The sequence below is a fragment of the Melospiza melodia genome, chromosome Z, assembly GCF_035770615.1.
Source record: "Melospiza melodia melodia isolate bMelMel2 chromosome Z, bMelMel2.pri, whole genome shotgun sequence".
NCBI classification, from domain to species: Eukaryota; Metazoa; Chordata; class Aves; order Passeriformes; family Passerellidae; genus Melospiza; species Melospiza melodia.
Genome location: NC_086226.1, coordinates 80213199 through 80231120, shown reverse-complemented (window position 1 = coordinate 80231120; position 17922 = coordinate 80213199). Strand labels below are relative to the sequence as shown.

The 17922-nt window shown below is 42.4% G+C and overlaps 1 protein-coding gene across 1 annotated transcript in view; it reads right to left on the bottom strand.

The window, feature by feature from the left end:
* Positions 1-3680: 3680 nt before the first annotated feature.
* Positions 3681-17922, bottom strand: part of XRCC4 (X-ray repair cross complementing 4) — a 142911-nt gene continuing 128669 nt past the window's right edge. Inside the window, exon 9 of the mRNA XM_063180827.1 lies at positions 3681-4447. Within this exon, the coding sequence (XP_063036897.1) occupies positions 4351-4447 (97 nt within the window). The 3' untranslated portion in view covers positions 3681-4350. The remainder of the gene's footprint in view (positions 4448-17922) is intronic.

Below are 17922 nucleotides of genomic sequence, written 5' to 3'. Positions count from 1 at the left end.
CAATAACAATAACAATAACAATAACAATAATAAAAATAAAAATAAAAATAGAATAAAAATAAAAATCAAAGTAAAAATAACAATAAAAACAACAACAATAACAATAACACTAACATTAAAAATGAAAATACAAGATAAAAATAAAAATAAAAACACAAGATAAAAATAAAATGAAAATAAAATTAAAAATAAAAATAAAAATAAAAATAAAAATAAAAATAAAAATAAAAATATGGTTTCATTTTCCTAGCAGTAGCAGATTAATCCTGAGGACATGTATGAACTGAATTGATTCCGGAGCATAATTATAACAGCAGTGAAATCATTTAATGGTCAGCAAAGGATGAAAATTCAGATTTGACCAACATTACAAGGAAAAACAAAAAGATGAGCTGGAGGACGAGAGCTCACCCAAAGGAACTTTGGGAGTAAGATTTATTTGATGAGCAGGCAGACTTTGTGAAGGGAATGAGAACAAGATTCAAGCAGGAGAATATTCAGTAGCGCAGTGGGGCAGCCCTGGCTGAGAGGATCGATGGCTCATCCTCTCTCAGCGGGGTCACCAAATCCTGGGCATTTCTCTCACTCAGGATTGCTCAGGAGAAGTTCAGGTGTGTCACCTCCTGTCTCTTAAGCACCCTGGACATGCTTTCATTACCTTGCTTTCCTTCCATTTTGACTTCACCGCTCTCATCTTTTATTTTTCACACAAAAACAGGAAGAAAACAAAAAAAGCTTTGCCTCAAGCATTTACCAGCACCTGGATCCCCACGTGTGAAGACTTTTCCTTTCCTCGAGCACCTCCAGGCTGATGGATCAAACTGCAGGAGCTGTCAGAGCCAGCTCTAAACACTGATACTCCACTAAACATTTGCGGAGAATCACATTCATCCACATATAGATATCATTTATACAGCACAGGCACAAAGAGGGGGAGATTCTGATGCACACACAGTCACACACACGAGTGTCTGCTCTGAGGAAATATGGTGAGAAGGGAGTTAAAATAGGGATACAGATAGTCAAAACATTATCTCAAAATCAAATTAGCATTATCATGCCAAAGGCAACACTTTATGCAGCACTTCCTCAAGAACTGATGGGGTATTTTGGGTGATTTTTTTTTGGTCCAGGACTTTCTTTTTCTGCTCTTGAAAATAAATATTTTTGAGGTGTGCTTTTCAAAATTTGCTGGATGAACTCAGACCTCAAATAATAATTTGTTTTCCATGAAAATACATATTCTGTTCAAGCAGTTACGTTACAGGTATAAAACTCTAGATGAATCCAAACCTTTAAAGAAAACATGTTTTTTCCTTCTGCAAAGCAACTCCATGTTTTGTCTTCCCCCAAAAATACAGTTTAAGCTGGTGGGAAAAAAAAATTACTTTGGAAATTAATTTGTATTGATTTGTAGATCAATATCAAGGATAAATAAAGAAGAATCTTTGGAATTTGATCTGTCATTCCTAACTTTGGTTAAGTTCTTGCCTTTAAAAACCCATTTCTGGGCATTTTTCTCTATTTTGTCTCCTGTGATTTAGTGTAGGGGAGAAGAAATTGAGTGATCTGACATCTCACTGGCACACCTGGAAAAATGTGTCTTATAAACACCGAGTTATAGAACCTGTCCACAAACCAAAACAAACCGAAGTTTGGTAAATCTGCCAAAGAGGAGGGTGAGTGGAGTCAGGATTAGATCCAGAACTGCTCGTGCAGGGATGGCAAAAACCTTGGCTTTTCTCAGAGACAACCAAGCAACACCAAGTGTTAATTTAGTAAGCTTTATAAAGTCATTTTCTGAGGCATTTCCACAGGGCTCCCTTCCCAAAGAGCAGGAGTTGATTTGAAATATCTGAAATAAGTTTCACCTGTCTGGGTGGGTCGGGCCACATCTCCGTGCACAGGGAGGAATTAATTGGAACACAAAGCAGAGATCCCCACTTCTCTCACAGACAAATTCCTGAGGGATTTTCACTGATTTCCTCCAGGAAAAAATTACCTCTGTTCTCACACAATGAAAGACCCACGCAGATCTGAACTGATTTGGAGATTGGTGGATTTTTCCCAGTCAAAGTCGAGAGGAAAATGGAAACTTATAAAAACAACCCAAAAAACCAGTAGTTTCTCAAATAAATCTTCAGAAAGGATTTCCCCAGGCTGGGGACACTGCCAGGAGGGGAGAGGAGGTGTCTGAGTGTGCAAAATAAAACAAAACAAACAAACAAACAAAACAAAACAACAAACAAAAACCCCAAAACCAAACAAAACAAAACCAAAAAAACCCAAACCAAAACAAAAAACCAAAAAACCCCCCAAAAACCACAAGCAAACAAAAAAATCCCAAAAAACAACAACAAAATCAACAACACTGAACAAAAATCAAACAAAAAACCCAAAAAACAACAACAAAAAAAAAACCCAAAAAAGACAAAAAATTTAAAAATCAACAAAAAATGCATCCAAGAAAACCCTACACAAAAAACCCCAAAAAACAAAAACAAACCAACAAAATAAGCCAAAAAATGAAAAACAAAGCGCCACTAAAAACCCCAACATAAAAACCCCAAAAAACAAAAACACCCCAAAAACAAAAAACCCAAAACCCCCAAAGAAACCCAAACCAAGACAAAACCAAAAAACCCACCAAAACCCACAAGAAACAACAACAAAAAAATAAACCTCAAAACCACACATTCAAAAAGCACCTCAAAACCAAACAAACAAAACACCCCCAAAAAACCCTCCAACAAAAAAAAAAAAAAAAAAAAAAAAAAAGAAAAGAAAAGGATAAATGCCCTCATAGACTTTATTACACGTGCCAACAGCGTGTAACATTTCCTATTTGCAACAACAACATTTTACTATTAGAAACCCAACAGTTTCCTGGAAGGGGGCAGTTCTGTGGGATGTCCAGCTCCATCCTCTGCTGCAGGCACCATCAAGCCAAGCTCTGGCGCTCTGGGTTGAGTCATGGAACATTTTCACTCTAAAACTGAAACCATATACAAGCTTCTGCTGAAAGCATTGTCAGATCAGCGCTGGAAGATTTTAAATCAGGCTGTGCCTATGAATGGGTGCATGAATGGCCCTTTTGTGGCCCTGCCACTTCCCAGGCACAAAGCCTTTTTAGCAAGGAAAATATTTTGGCCATTCTTATTTTTGCTGTGTGATTTATAGCACTGTCCCAAAGCCCTTTGTGAATTTAAAACGCTGTAACTGTGTTTTATTTTCAGAGAGGAATGGTTAAATATAATATTCCCAGATCCCCATGTTCTTGTGTGAAGCCTGTAAGTACTGACAGGGATGCTTTTAATTGGGTATAGGATGGAATTCTGGCAGAATCACAGCCACTTCAAAAATATCAAGTATTTTACCAAAGAACTTTGCAACCCACAGACAGTTTCAAGGACTGACTTCAGTGGGATTCCTTCTGCAGAAAGAACTGGATCCTTCAGTCTCAAGCAAGGATGGATTCAGGTCCTGAAAATGTAAAGCAGAATCCTGAGGTCCACCTTGAGCTCCTAATTTTGGCCACTGAAAGGTAAATGCATGTTAACTTTGTCTATTTGGTGAAGATTTAAATCTAAATTAATGCATCAGTGTGGTGCAAGACAAGCTCAGGCATTAAAACACTTTGGTAACTACTACCTTTATTCATAATGTCTAACAAACAAAGACAAATTTGATTTATTTTTTCAAATGCATTTTAATTTTCTTGGGTTTTTTTTAAAGAAATTGCCATAAGGAAAAAGCTGAAGTATCAAAAATCACAATTTTAAATGCTGTGGGTTTCTACAGAAAGTTAAGATAGAGTCAATATCAACCTTAGTAGCACTTTACTCCCAAAAGCTGGAGTGCCGCAAGTAAAAGGACCTTTTTCTTTGACTCAGAACCAATCTAAAGTCACACCTGCACCTCAAATAAAGCTGATTTATCCATCCAAGCCTGGCAAATAAAGCTGAGTTATCCATCCAAGCCTGGCAAATAAAGCTGAGTTATCCACCCAAGCCAAGGGGAAAGGCTGAGCTCAGCGCATGTCTAGCATCACCCCAGCCCTGGTGCTTGGGAAATGGTTGATCCTGAGCACAACCAGAGGCTGTGAGGATGAAAAAACACATCCACAGTGCCCTCAATTCCCCCATGCAGGTGAGAAAAGCTCCACACAGGGGCTGAACTCAATTTTGGACAGCCACAAATGAGGTGCAGCAGGCCAAGGTCTGCAAGAAGCGTGGTGCTTCTTGGAGGGTTCAGAGCCTCAGAGCAAAGGTTGCGGCTTTGTTCTGTAACGAAAACCCTTTTAGTTGATAAGTCATCCCTGGAGGGAGCAGCAGTGTCCCTGTGCCCAGGCTACATGTCCTCGAAGAGCTCCTCTGGCCCACACGAGTTCTCCAGGGTTTCCACATCCCAGTCTGGGCAGCGCTGCCCCGAGGAGGCCGGGCCGGCCCTGGAACAAACAGAGCGATGTCACACAAGGTTGGACATAAATATCAGTAATTCCAATTCATTTTGGAGTTATTCCAGACCTAATCACTTGCTGGGGCGGCAGTGGCAAAGCAGGCAGAGGACATTCAGTTTGTAAATCGCATAAATTCATAATTTATATATTTGTGGTGGTTTGACATGGACAGGAAACAGGTTTTCTGGGAGGTTGTGCTCAAACCAATGGGTGCTCAGATTTTAATATTGGCGCCTGGTTTAGCCACTGGGGTTTGGACACGCCTCTGAGAACACACAGGGGTCAAAAGCAGAGCTGCTGCCCTGCGAGGCTCTCTTGGGGCTTCCAGGCAGAGAGGTCGGATCTCCCTCCCCGTCCGGCTGGGCTGGGCAGGGCAGGGCAGCCCTGCGCTAGGCCTGGGCCTGGACAGAGATGGGAGTGAGGAGGCCCTGGAGGATGGAAGGGTGGAGGAACACCCAGAGACATCGGGCAGCCTCCCCCACCCAGGGCAGAGAGGGAGGGAGAGCAGGTGCCTGAATTTGACAGCGGCCGGCCCAGGAGGAAAAGGGGGAGAGCGGCGAGAAGGGGCCCGGCAGGGCAGCGTGGGAGCTCCAGAGCTCCGGACAGGCAGAGACTGAGATGTTCAACCCTTTTCTTGCATGATAGAAACCTTGCAAATGCTGATCCTCCTGGAGCTGAATGAGAAGAGAGATAGGAGATGAGATAGGAGGGGATGGGCCACAAGGGAAGTGCAGAAGGCTCTTGAGTGGGGGAGAGATGACGGAGTGGCCTTTTGGCTGGACTTTTCTTGTGTGGCCATACACTGACCCAGTTTTATTCCTGTGACACAGAGACTGCATTCAGGGGGAGGCAGTGCCTCAGAACCAGGAGGGTTCAGTGTGGGTACCCCTCGGCCCCAGGGGGTGAAATCTGGGGGGACGGATGTCCCGAAGGAGAGACTGTGCCTTTTTTGGAGTGAGACAAGGCGTCCTTCAAAGAGAACCCTGGAAGCAGCTCTGGTCCATGCGCAGTGGTGAGAGCGCCGGGCATGGCAGGAAGGTGTCGCGATGGCAAAGGACTTTCCGGGCGGTGCCGAGTGACGTGGAAGCACACGAGGGTTCAGCGTGTTTCCAGGGGAAGCCCATGGTGCAAGAAGGACTCCTCTCCTCTTCATGGACTGAGGATTGAGTGTCCTAAAGGGTGGTGCCGGACCGAGCCTTGGTGATTTGGGGGAATGTATTGCATTGGGAATTTGGTGGGGAGGAGATGTATTTGTGAAGTTTTCATTTTCCTTGTGTGTTTTTTTTCTTTTCCCTTGTAGTTTAGTTAATAAAGTTTTCTTTATTTCTAAGCAGGAGCCTGCTTTGCTTATTCCTGGTCACATCTCACAGCAGACACCAGGGACAGGGTATTTTCATGGGGGCACTGGCTCTGTGCCAGTGTCAAACCATCACAATATTTATATAAAATTCTCTATAAAAACAGTTTAGACATTTATACTAATGTAAAATATATATATATATATTTATAATTATAGGCATATTTATATCTATATCTTAGACAAATACATACATAATATATTTTTCATATACCTATAAATAAATAGAATTATAGTTTTATATTTATATTATAATTTCTATTACAAGTTGATAAAATTATATTTATATAAAGTATATATTTACATTTATATTTATTAATATATTTATTCTCCCATTTTATATAACTATCTAAATAATTTATATTTTTATATGTTATATGTAAATATATAAATAGAATATATTTATAGTTTTATTTTTATATAAAAATTTATATTGAAAAGTTTATAAATTTATACTTATATACAGCATATATTTATATTCATTATTATACTTTATATTTAGAATTTATATAAATAAATTCTATTTTATATAAATATAATATATATATTATATTTATGGTTTCATATTTATAAAAAAGTTATATTAAAAGAGTTTATAAATGTTTATTTTAAAAACATAAATATTTCTTATATATTTATAAAATATAATTATTTATTAATATAGTGTGTTTTAATATTTTATACAAATATATAAATAATATATATTATATATAACTATAAAAATAAGTACATATATAAATAGAATATATTTATATTTATAGTTTTATATTTATATAAAAATCATATTTAAAAAGATTTTATAAATGAACCATTAGAAGTTGTTGGAACACCCTGAGAATGACCATTTCACGCCCAATTCCCACATGGAGAGCTGGGCAGAGCAGCCCAGATGCAGGAATCATGCTAATCATATTCCCTATTTCTGCTCTCTCTCCAGGACATGATTCAAGTACAGACAGCTCTGCCCTTGTGCCTTGGGAAGGTGATGTATCCTGTGTCTCCAAAAAACACACAAAAAAGTGGCATTTCCAACAGCTTTTGGTGCCTACAGGAATTACACTTATATAGTCTGAATCCACAAAAAAACTCCCAAAAACCCCCAAAAAACAACTGAATCCTGCAGAGAGACTTTTTATCCTGTGCGTTTAGAGGGGATTTATCAATCCCAGGGCTGTGAGTTCCCAGTGACGAGGAATTCCAGGGACCAGCATCAGTCCCTGCCTTGAACAGAGGCTGTGATCTCCTAAGCTTGGCTCAGGACGTGGCTGCAGCTTCACAGGGTTCATGCCCAGGTTTATTACACTGCTGCAATGCTGACAAAAAAGTGAAAATTTCACGAATTGCCCAGGATGGGAAAAGCTGGAGGGAAGTGGTGGAGAGTTCTACCCTCCGGTGCTGCCCTGTAAGGACTCAGGGAAATGAGGCACACAATGAATTCTTCATTTTCAGACTGATTTGAGCATCTGCCTTCAGCTGCTCCGTGTGGTACAGTCAGCACTGTTGGTCAAATTAATGAATTTTCCCATTTTCAGAACCAAATTTTTCCGTAACTCCCACCCAGGAATCTCTGGGGAGCTGAAATCTCTATAAAAAAAGCCAATTCCAAAGGGGAATGAGCTCCCTAAGACAGCAGGCACTGTGGGGCTCCCACTTGCAGCTGCTCGGGCCCCTGGAGGCTCAGGGCTCTGAGCATTCTGTGTTTCCTGGCGGTGGGAAATGAGCTCCACACCACTGTGGTGCTCCATGGCCATCAGCAGAAGCCCTGTGAATGCTGAGTGTTGGATGCTGATCCAGAAGGGTTTCCTCACCACTCCAGCTCTGCAAACCCCTCTGAATTCAATATATTGCTATATTCGGAGTATGGTAATTACTTTCTCTGAAAGTCTAACGAGCTTTCTCTGAGAACTCTTCCAAAACACTCTTCTCCAGGCCTGAATAAATTGTGCCAAGCATCTTTTGGATTCCTTTTGGCAGGCAGTGACACCTAAGCAGATATTTGCCTCACCAAAAAGTCACTGGGATTAGCTGTGGAACAGATCTGGGTCCTTCACCAGTGACATCAGAGCATCCCCCACTGCTCTGGTGGATAGAAATCAACTTATTTAAAAATACAATACAGGCACCAAGCCCCAGCAGAGGGATTTCAGGTTCAATCACTGAAGGTGTGTTGTCCTTTTACCTCTGTGAGTCCATCCCCAGTGAATCACACAGTGTAGAGCCACCCGCTGATCATTTAAATTAATTCTGAAAGGTCTCATTAGCAAATAAATTGGACTGTGGAGGCCTTTGTGCCACCACGGGATATTTCAGGTATAGTTGGGGTTTTTTTTTTGTTTTTTGGCTTTTTTATGGAGCATTTGCTCATATATTATTCAGGCATAAAAGAATTAAAAGTCCTCTGAGACCCCACATTTGTTGTCTGTGAGGTTTCAGCAGTTCCAGAGTTTTCTGATTTAGACAAGGAAGCCTGACAGGGCTTAAGCAACGTCAACAACCATTCCCTCCTCATTGGCTAAAATAACAGTTTTCAACACCATCCACGAGAGCACATCCTTAAGCCAAGCCACTGTTGAGTTTTCACATTGCACTGTGAGAACTATTAAGCTTCTGTGTCCTTGTAACAACACGGTCCTCATTGAATGTCCAAAAAGCTGCCTCTGAATGAACCCAGCCCTGAATAAATGCGATGCTCGCAGAGGGCAGGCATTGGGCTCTTCACACCAAGCTCATCAGCAGCTCCATTCTGCTTTTAGGGCTTGGTGATTCCCACTTGCACAACGCCAGCAGCCTGCTCTGGGCTGTGAAATTATTTTGGGTTTCTCAGGGAGGCTGCATTGCCCTATCCTGAAACGTAACTGAGTTAATTTCTGTAAATTGCAGTGAGTTGCACAGCCCCCTCTTGCCAGGAAGCCTGTAAGCAAGGCATTCTCCCCCAAAGTTTATCCCTCTGCTGGATCCCTTTTTGAAGTCTTGCCTTTTGGTAAACTTAAACTCCATTAACACATCTGGAGAACTGCTGACTATAAGAGATCATTTCATATTTCCTGACATTTAGTTCATAAATTAAGGCAGAAGAAGCAGACCCACAGCTGGTGTGAATCACTGCAGCACTAATAATGTCACTGCAGCTCTGCTGACTTACACCAGCTGAGATGCTGGCCCCAAAACTGGAAGAAAGTGGTTTACATGACTTGATATTTCCTTCCAGAGCTGAGCAGGGCTCCTGAGGAGCAGGAGACACCCAAGGCTCTCCTTATGGGAGCTCAGAGCTCACCAAAAACCACTTTATTTTCTGGAATGAGAAGGGTCCCTGCACTTGGCTTTGCCTCCAGAGCCAGCCCGGCATGCTGTGGTTATGATTCCACCCAAGCTTTTGTCCTTGAGCAACTCTCATGGGATTTGGAAAGAGAAAAACCATCACAGCCATGTGGATGGAAAGGTTTCCTAAGAAACTTGAGTAATCCAGGATTGTGCCTCTGAACCACTGCATTATTTCCTTAATTTTTTTTAGTAATTAAAATAATTGCTTCCAACCCTGAGCTGGCATTTTACCAAGAGAGGGAATCTCAGCTCTAACCATCTGAGTTTCTCAGTGTGTTCATCCTTCCCCAGCTTGGTTTGGTTCTCTGCTTCATTTGGACATGAATCTTAATAAAATCTTAATACCATGAATAGATAATAACAGGATAAAACCTAATACACACTTTTTTTCAGTGTCATAAAAATAGGTGTCAGCAGCAGCTCACAGGCAGAGAATTATTACAGCACTAACACAGATATCTCGGATTTTTGAGGCCCCCACTAAAGCTCAGGGGTGCAGCTGAAATCTTGGCCTGGAAGCACCAATGCCCCGTGGTGCTCAGGGAAATCCTGTCTGCCCGTGGTTACTGGGAAAAAAGGAAAGTTAACCATAAAAAGAAAAATAAATGCTGTCATGGAGGAGGGGGGGAAAACCTCTCACATGAAGTGATGCACTGAGAACACTCCATGTAGACAGACCTCTTTAAAACAGAATATTAAAAATGTGTGTAGGCTAAATGGGAGCTGCATGTAATTAAAATTATGATGGTATTCCCCCTCAGAGATATGCTAGAGTCACTATAAGCTAAATTGTAGAGGCATTTTTCTTTTTTAATTCAATGTAGAATGGAAAAAGAAAAGAAAATGTTTTACATTTTGGCAGTAGTAAGAGTATTCAGCTTCCAGATATAGTTTTTGCTGGCATGTATTCCTAGAAATGATATGAAAGCAGGCCCATATACTTCAAAATAATCCTGCAAAATGTAAATCCCTCCAAGTCCTGAAGAACTTGCTGGCTACATTCAACTTCATGACTTGAAATTGGAGTTGAGGGATTTTTCCCTAATGTAGTGAAGAAACAGAGATTTTTTTTGTGTGCATCTGCAGAGAGCAGTGGTGTCAGAGATCATCAGAGCCCAATCCATGCCCGGCCCCAAGACAAATTCATAGAAAGTAGAGAAAAATACTCAGGAAACAGCTGAGTGGAACAATTCCATGCCTGGCATTCCCCTAAGCTCAGCGTGGCGAGCAAGTCCCGTCTCCACTGAGGTCACCAGACAGACAATGACAACAGCACCAATAAAAATAAAAATAAAATATAATAAAAATAATTAATAACTATTATAATAAAATATTATACTATTTGATTATAATAATTATTAAAAAATAGAGATTATTATATTATTAGGATTAATAATAATAAAATAGCATCTTGGTCAATTTCACAGCTAATGAAGAATATTTTCAATGCAGCAACCAGAAAATTAATGTTCAACCAGGGAATCAAATGTTCCTTCATCAGCTTCCACCTCTGGCTTGAGGCCAACCTGCACCTGCACCCATCACCACCTCTGCAGTGCAGGGCAAGCCTGCAGTTCCCTCAGTGAAACACAAAGCCAAACTTTCAAACCCAGGATGATTTTAAATTTTGTCGTCAGCTCCTCTGAAGGATGCTCTTCCTCCTCTGGGACTGGAAACCATCAAATGTGGGATGGTTTTGTTCGATGCTTGCACAAGTTGCGTGGGGTTTGTTTTAGTTCACACATCCTTGGAATCCTCCAGAGGGAGGAAAGCAAACTTGGAATCCCTCAAATATCCTATATATCCACACTGACTACAGCAAGAGCAAACAAATATATATCTACATATTGAGAAGATGCTCATATTTATCTCTTAATGACATAACTTTCAATATCTGATCTAATTTTGAGTAATTGGTCTAGATCAGTTCTCAACATTCATATTCATCCACTGCATTTATTTAGTCCTACAAAGCAGAAACTTTTTTAGGGAAACTTCTATCCTTTGAGTTGCAAATTCCCAATGAACTTCAGCTGGCACTGGTGCAGGTCCTTATGTCAAGAGAACATTCTGGTTTAGCAATATAAATACAGCCTTGGATCTTTCCATAGGATCAAACACGCTTACAGATGCTCACTAACAAAGATCTACTTAAAAATGTAATAATAGATGTCACTTACAAGGAAAAGGCCTAGACCATGTTTGTTTTAGACAAGTGGCACACATTTCTGTGGCTCATTTCCACTTAAACTCCTTCCTGCTTAAATAAACTACACCACATGCACTTTGAGGAACACCCCAGCACCACTGCACTCGCTGGGGGAAAAACACAAACCTCTCCACCACAGCTACAAAAGCACAGAGCAAAGGGAAAAAACTTGGTTTGTTTGGGAATTTTGTCAAGGCCTTTCATAAATCCAGCGCATTGCAAATCCACTGGCAAATGCCGGGAGACATTTCTCAAAATCATCAAGCACTATTTATATCACATATACATTTACACAACACCAAATCTGGCTAAGCTGTGCCATAATCCTGCTCCAGGCTGACAGATCCTGGAAATGCAGGGTATCCATAACCTTTTCCTACCCCTCAGGGCGACCACAGAGATCTCAGAGGGCAAATTAAAAAACCCTGGTTTGATTTCTTGTGCCCTGGCGTTCCTCTGCCTGCATCCCTGAAGGGGTGGAGTGTGCAGGGATGGAGTTTCCCACCCCAAAATCTGGTGGCTGCACACGGCAGCCACAACTGAAACAGAGAACAAAAGAGTGTTTAACTGGGGAAAAGCAGGAGTTGGTGTGAAGTGGAGTCTGAGCTTGCAGAGCCTCCCTGAAGCACAGGCCCACCCTCTGCACTGCCTGGTGAAGGCTGGAGCCACCCCCTCCACAAATTAACAACATTCAAAGTGTTCTGAATGAACAAAAACGCACCAGTTCAGCATCTGTGCGATGAAAATTTCCCCTCTCAGCGCCACACTGGGGTGCTCTGATTTAGGAGTGTTGTGGTTTGACACGGGTGGAATTTGGGGAAGTAATATCAAAAGTTTTTGTATTATTAATAGTTTGTGGAATTATTAAGAAATTGGATATGTTTTTATGGAAGATATATGTTAAATGACAAAAAAAAAACCTTGGTTTTTTTTTTGGTTTTTGGGTTTTTTGTTGTTGTTTGTTTGTTTGTTTGTTTGTTTTCCTGGGTGTGTTTGTTGGTTCTTTTATTGATTATTGGGTAAAAGAGGGAGTGTTGTGGGGTTGGTCTTGTTTCAGGAAATTTTAAAATTAAAAAAAATCTTAAATTCCCAAACCAAAACCACTACAAGGAGAATCCACGGACTCTTTTAAAACCTCCCACAACCAAATTAAGCACATTCCTCCTCCCTGCTGAACAATTTGTGCACACACACCTGGGCACCACGAGGAGCCCATTTCTGCCCAGATCACCTATTCTGCACAGATCTGCTCAGCAGGTTTGGGATCGTTCACTTTAATCAGCTTATTGCAGAAAAACACTTTGGATCAGTGGAGCATTTGGATGTGCCACTCCTGTAGGTGTTTTCTAATGACAAAATGCACTCAGTAACACAGAGCAGCGGCGAGCTCTTAATAAATCTGGGAGCAGAATTCAATTTACAACCTAAGGCAGAGCAGATGAAGTGCAGCTGGGTTTTCCCCCCCCCTCTAACAGGTCTCTATTGAATATAAGATTGTTTTTGGATCTCAGAGCTGTGCTTTCCTCTCTGCTGCCTCTAAACTCCCATCCAGCCTCTCCCTGTGTTCCTGCTGACCCCTCCCCAGCCACCGAGCTGAATCCATTCATACTTTTCTGAAATGAGATCAAAGCTTTGATAATGAAGATCAAACAATTGTCTGCAGTGACACCTGTGAGAGCTGAAACCTGTTCAAACATACAGGAAAGGAAAAACTAAAAATAATTAAAAAAAAAAACAATAAAAAGAAGGGGACAGAGTGTATTTAGACCAAACACACAAGCTCATTACTTGCTGGGTAAATGCTGCTAAAGAGTCTGGAGATTGAGAATTTTAGGAAAGGTTGCACCACCTCCAAATAAACAACAAAACCCCAGCAAAACAAGAGGATGGGTTTTTCCTTTGTGTGTTTCCTTGGTGAAAATTGCCATAAAATGAGGGGTTTTCTTCTTCATGAGCCACTCTGGTTTTTATTCCTGTAAATGGCCAAAATCACGGAAAGCAGTGAGAGCCCAGCTGGGATGGCAATCAGCCCCAAATGTGGAGAGGAGAGGAGCCCAGGAGGGGCACCAGGCTCTGCATCCATGAGCCACCTTTTGGGAAAGGAACCAAAAAAGCGACATTTTAAACAGAAATTTCTCATTTCCACCTCTCCAAAGATCAAGGCACAGCTTCAGGGAGCCCGCGCACCTCATGTCCCCTCTACCAGATGCTCCTTCTCAGGCCCCAGGTTTTCAGAGACATGAATGAGGACATTAAGAACAGGTTTGGGATAAAATTCAGGCATTTGAGGGTGAGCTGTGAGGCTCCTCAGGAGCATTAACCCACAAAGGAAGGTGTGACACTGGTGTCCCAAAGCCACCGTGCCCTGCCAGCCTGCTCAGCACCTGCATGGACACCTGCAGGCCCCATCTCACACATTGCAAAAAATCACTCAGCAATTTTGGGTCACTTTGGGGTGGAATCAGCACCTTCCAGTGAGGAGGAAAGAGGCTGTGTCAGGCTCAAAAAAACAAAAAAACTGAAAGGAAATTAAGGGATGACCCACCAGCTGTCCACAATGTGGGAACAGCCGTCCTTGGGTCAGCCCAGCTCTGCCCAGGCTGCTTTTGGTGTGTTCAGCAACTGGAGTGAATTTCTCTGTCGTGGCCCTGTGTCCTCTCAGGGCCAGGGGAACCTCCCAGAGCCCTGAAGACACCCCACACCAAATGTGCAGGAACAGGAAAACCGCAGCAGAAAGCACAGAATGCAACGAAAATGCGACAAAATTCATTAGATATCACTGTGCAGTAATTTTCTATACACAGCTGCCCCAAGTCCAGCCCAAGCCAGATTTTTACCTTCAGCTCTGACATATTAGCACAAACCTAAAGCACGTCCAGAAAATTTTCTTGTGCTGCTCTGTTTCAAAGCAGCATCCAAACCACAAACATTACACAGTTTTAATCCACAGAGAGCCTTGAAAAAGGTCCCAGTGCTGCACCACCACTGAAAAATTTAAATAGTTTGCCTTTCTGTTGAGTTTCAGCACAGTGCTGTAAAGGAATTTTTCATCTGACATTAAAAGCTTTAGGAGAAAAGGGAACACCATGCAACTGGGACTTTATTAAGAGAAGGCAGGTGCCAATCAGAGGAGAATAATCATGGTTCACATATTAAATAGGTGCTTCTGACTGGGTAAAACAACCCAGAAATAGCACTGAAAATGGAGTTGAAGCTGGATCTTGAGGCACTGGGAGCAGGTCCTCTCAGTGGGAGCCCACGTGGTTTTTATCCACCCTGTGGCACTAGGAAAAAGGGGGAGAATAGTGCACATTTTTCAAGTGCACCTCCTCACCTGATGTCTCAATTGTTTTCTTTCCAGAGGAAAATAAATCGGAATCAATAGTCAGTCCATGGCCCACAAGCACAGGGAATACACTGCCTGCTGTTAATGGAGATTGTGACAGATTGAGCATCCTGAATCCTGATTCTGTCTGAAATGGGCACCTTTGCACAGGACAGGGAGGAGAGGAAGGTGAAAGAGCAAGACACAGGAATTCCCATCTAAAAGAGCAGATCCAAATAAAATAAATTAAAAATCTGGGATAAAGTCTCATGTTCAGAGTAGGCAGTTAAAATAGTACAGAATGATGCAAAAAAAAGAATTAAAATTTAAAGTAGTTCAAAGAGCCTTTTTGGAATTAATTTTAAAGCATTATTATAAATAAAAATGGTTGTTTCAAAAGTTTCCCAATAAATCTGGCAGACCAAAGACATTTCTGGTATCATTAGGGGGGGAAAAATTCAGAACTTAGTCTGAAGCACAGGTTTTCAGTTTGAGCTCAGCTTAACTTGGTAAATAACCAACATCACTTTTAAAACAATTTACCAGCCAGGTTTCCAATCCTTTCTACATTTCCATCCTCAGTATTACTAATTGCAATGAAATATTCAGGCAAGCGTAACAGAAGCTCATTCTAAACCTGGTGGGACCCAACAGGAGCCATTTCAGACAAGGTTTGGTGCTGCCAAAATTCAAGTTTCAAGCCTAACATAATTCTTTGGAGCCCACACTTTCCCTGTCCTAGAAGGAGGAGAATTTCTGGTGGGAATGCAAGGAAAGAGATTTTAACTGCAGAACACCACAACGCTCCATAAACCACCAATAAAATTATAAATGTGAGGAATAAGTTTGATATTACTGGTGAAAAAATATGACAGGGATCTGGGGGCCCTTGGTGGGGTGAGGGAAGTTTCAGTGGTGATGTTTCTGATTTCTGCATTTACAGAAAGGAGGCTGCTCAAACCTCAACTCCTCCTGCCCTTCCCTCTCAACATTTTCAGGACCAGGTGCCTTTAACTGACTCTTGATAAAGCAACAGCTCAACAGGCAGGAGAAAAGATAAAAAGGTGAAAAACCCTGTTATTTGTTTGCTAAAGCTGTACAAAGCCAGAGCAGCAAGCAGTGCTTGTGCTCCCAGGCAGAATTGATGCAGTGAGGTGCTTCTCTTCCTCTGAGCATCCCAGACCTGATCCCAGCATTACAAAAATCAGCAGGTTCAGGAGGTTTGGAAGGGGACTGGGGGCTTATCAAAACCACACAGTTCTTTCTCCCCAAGGCTTTAAGCAGCAGAAAATCAAGAAAGGAAAACGCCCCCTGTAAGATTTCTGTATTGCTGCTTTCAAAAATGAGAGGGGATGAAAACAGCACAGGGGGGATGAAAAATGGGATAGCATAAACATCCAGGACAATCCTTTTGAAGTTTGGATCAAAAAAAAAAAACCAAAAAAAAAACCACCCAAAAAAAAAGGAATGCAGCCTCAGGGGCAGGGGAAGGGAAGTTGCTGCTCTATCACACAGAGTCATTCATCTTGAGCACTTCTGTGCATCCATTATGTGTCAGAAATCACAAATTAGGCAACAGGAGGGTGATAAAAACTGACATTCCTAGAAAACATTCCCAGCAGAGGATGCTTAATTCAAAGGAGTGGGTTTTTTCCTTCCAGCATTTGCCTGAAAAGACAAAAACTCCAGTGAAACTGTCTCTGATGGCCAGTGCAGATCGATACAAGGCGAGCGGCTGGAATTAAATCAATGAAGGGAATAATGAACCTGAAGACACTTCTCCTCAAAGCAGAAAGGCCAGATGACTCAAATTCCCTCACAGACACTGTCCTGCCTCACCAGGGCTGACTGTTCTCCACACAGCTCCAAGCTGAGGGGCCACGGTGCTGCTGAAAATGCCTCAATGGTGATTAAATGAATTAATTAAAGTAATACCTGCAGAACGATCAAAAATTTAAGTTTTACAAAGCTGCGTGTAGGAGAGGAAGATGTGGGACTGCTGGGGACCTTGCAGAGCAATCCAAATTTGGACAAAAATCCCATTTCTGGAGAGGCCGTTGCTGGCAGGGTGAAGGGGTCGCAGCACACCTCACAAAGTTCCCTGGCCTCGGTCAGGGTGTGACTGAGCTGCCCGTCCCAAAACAGTGCCAAAAACACCCAATCTCCCACTGAACGAGTGGTGCACCTCATTTATTGTGCCACCCTCACTGCCTTGGTGGCAAACCCCAATTTCTGCACTGACAGGAGCAGCAGCACAGCAGCTCCCAAGCTGGAGCCCTGCCAGGGGCAGCGCAGGCAGCTTTTGGGGCAGGAATGGGTTTTTTGAGGAGTTAAGCACGCCCCAGTCCTGCAGAACCCCAGTGGTGATGCATGGCTGCCCTTGCCAAAGGTGAGCCCCCTAAATGGAGAAGTGAGCTCCAGGGTCTGCTGGGCTGGTGTGTTCACAAGCGCTCCTTTGTGCAACGGGGAACCAAGAGCGGGGAAAAAGGAAAGGAAAAGGAAAAAATTCAATGTGGAAGTAAGAATGCTGTGGCATGATCCTGGCTGGATACCAAAGCTGCCCTGGCACCCCAATCCTCACCTGAGGAGGGCAAGGACATCACAGGTGGGCTCCTCAGCCCTCATCTGCCATGCCAGGGGTGCCACCACCACCAAGAGAAACCACACGGAGAGTGCTGGCGAGGCTGCTGCTACTGCAAAAGGCACAAAGAAATAAAGCATGACGTGCTCACGGCTGCTTTGCAAGGCCAGATTATCCCACCTCCACAAGAAACCCAAGGAAATAACCGTGGCCCATAGACCCCCTGAGCTTGTCCCTTAAATGACAGATATTCAGGGAGTTGTGCAGCACCAAAGGTGCTCCAGAGCCTGGAAATCTGATTTTATCTGAAACTGGAGGCTGTTGAGGAGGTGTTCTTGGAATAATCTCTGTCTGTGAAGCTCTGTACATAAATATATACACACAATTACGTACAGGCAGCAGGGGGATTGCCTGGCTGTGCTCTTCAGCCAAATAAAAGGCACACATTTAAATATACATCCTCGTTAATTCTAAGAAACATTGAGAAACTGGGGCTTTGGGCACACAAAGCAATGACCTAATTGCACTCATCCCCACACAGCATTTTTCCTACTCCCAGCAGATAAAACGCTTCAGCAACCCCCGCTGCCCTTCCTGAAATTTGTTGTGCAATGTTCCTGTCACCAGTGCTGCTCTGCTCTGCTCTGCCTTAGATGTGACTGTTCCACAG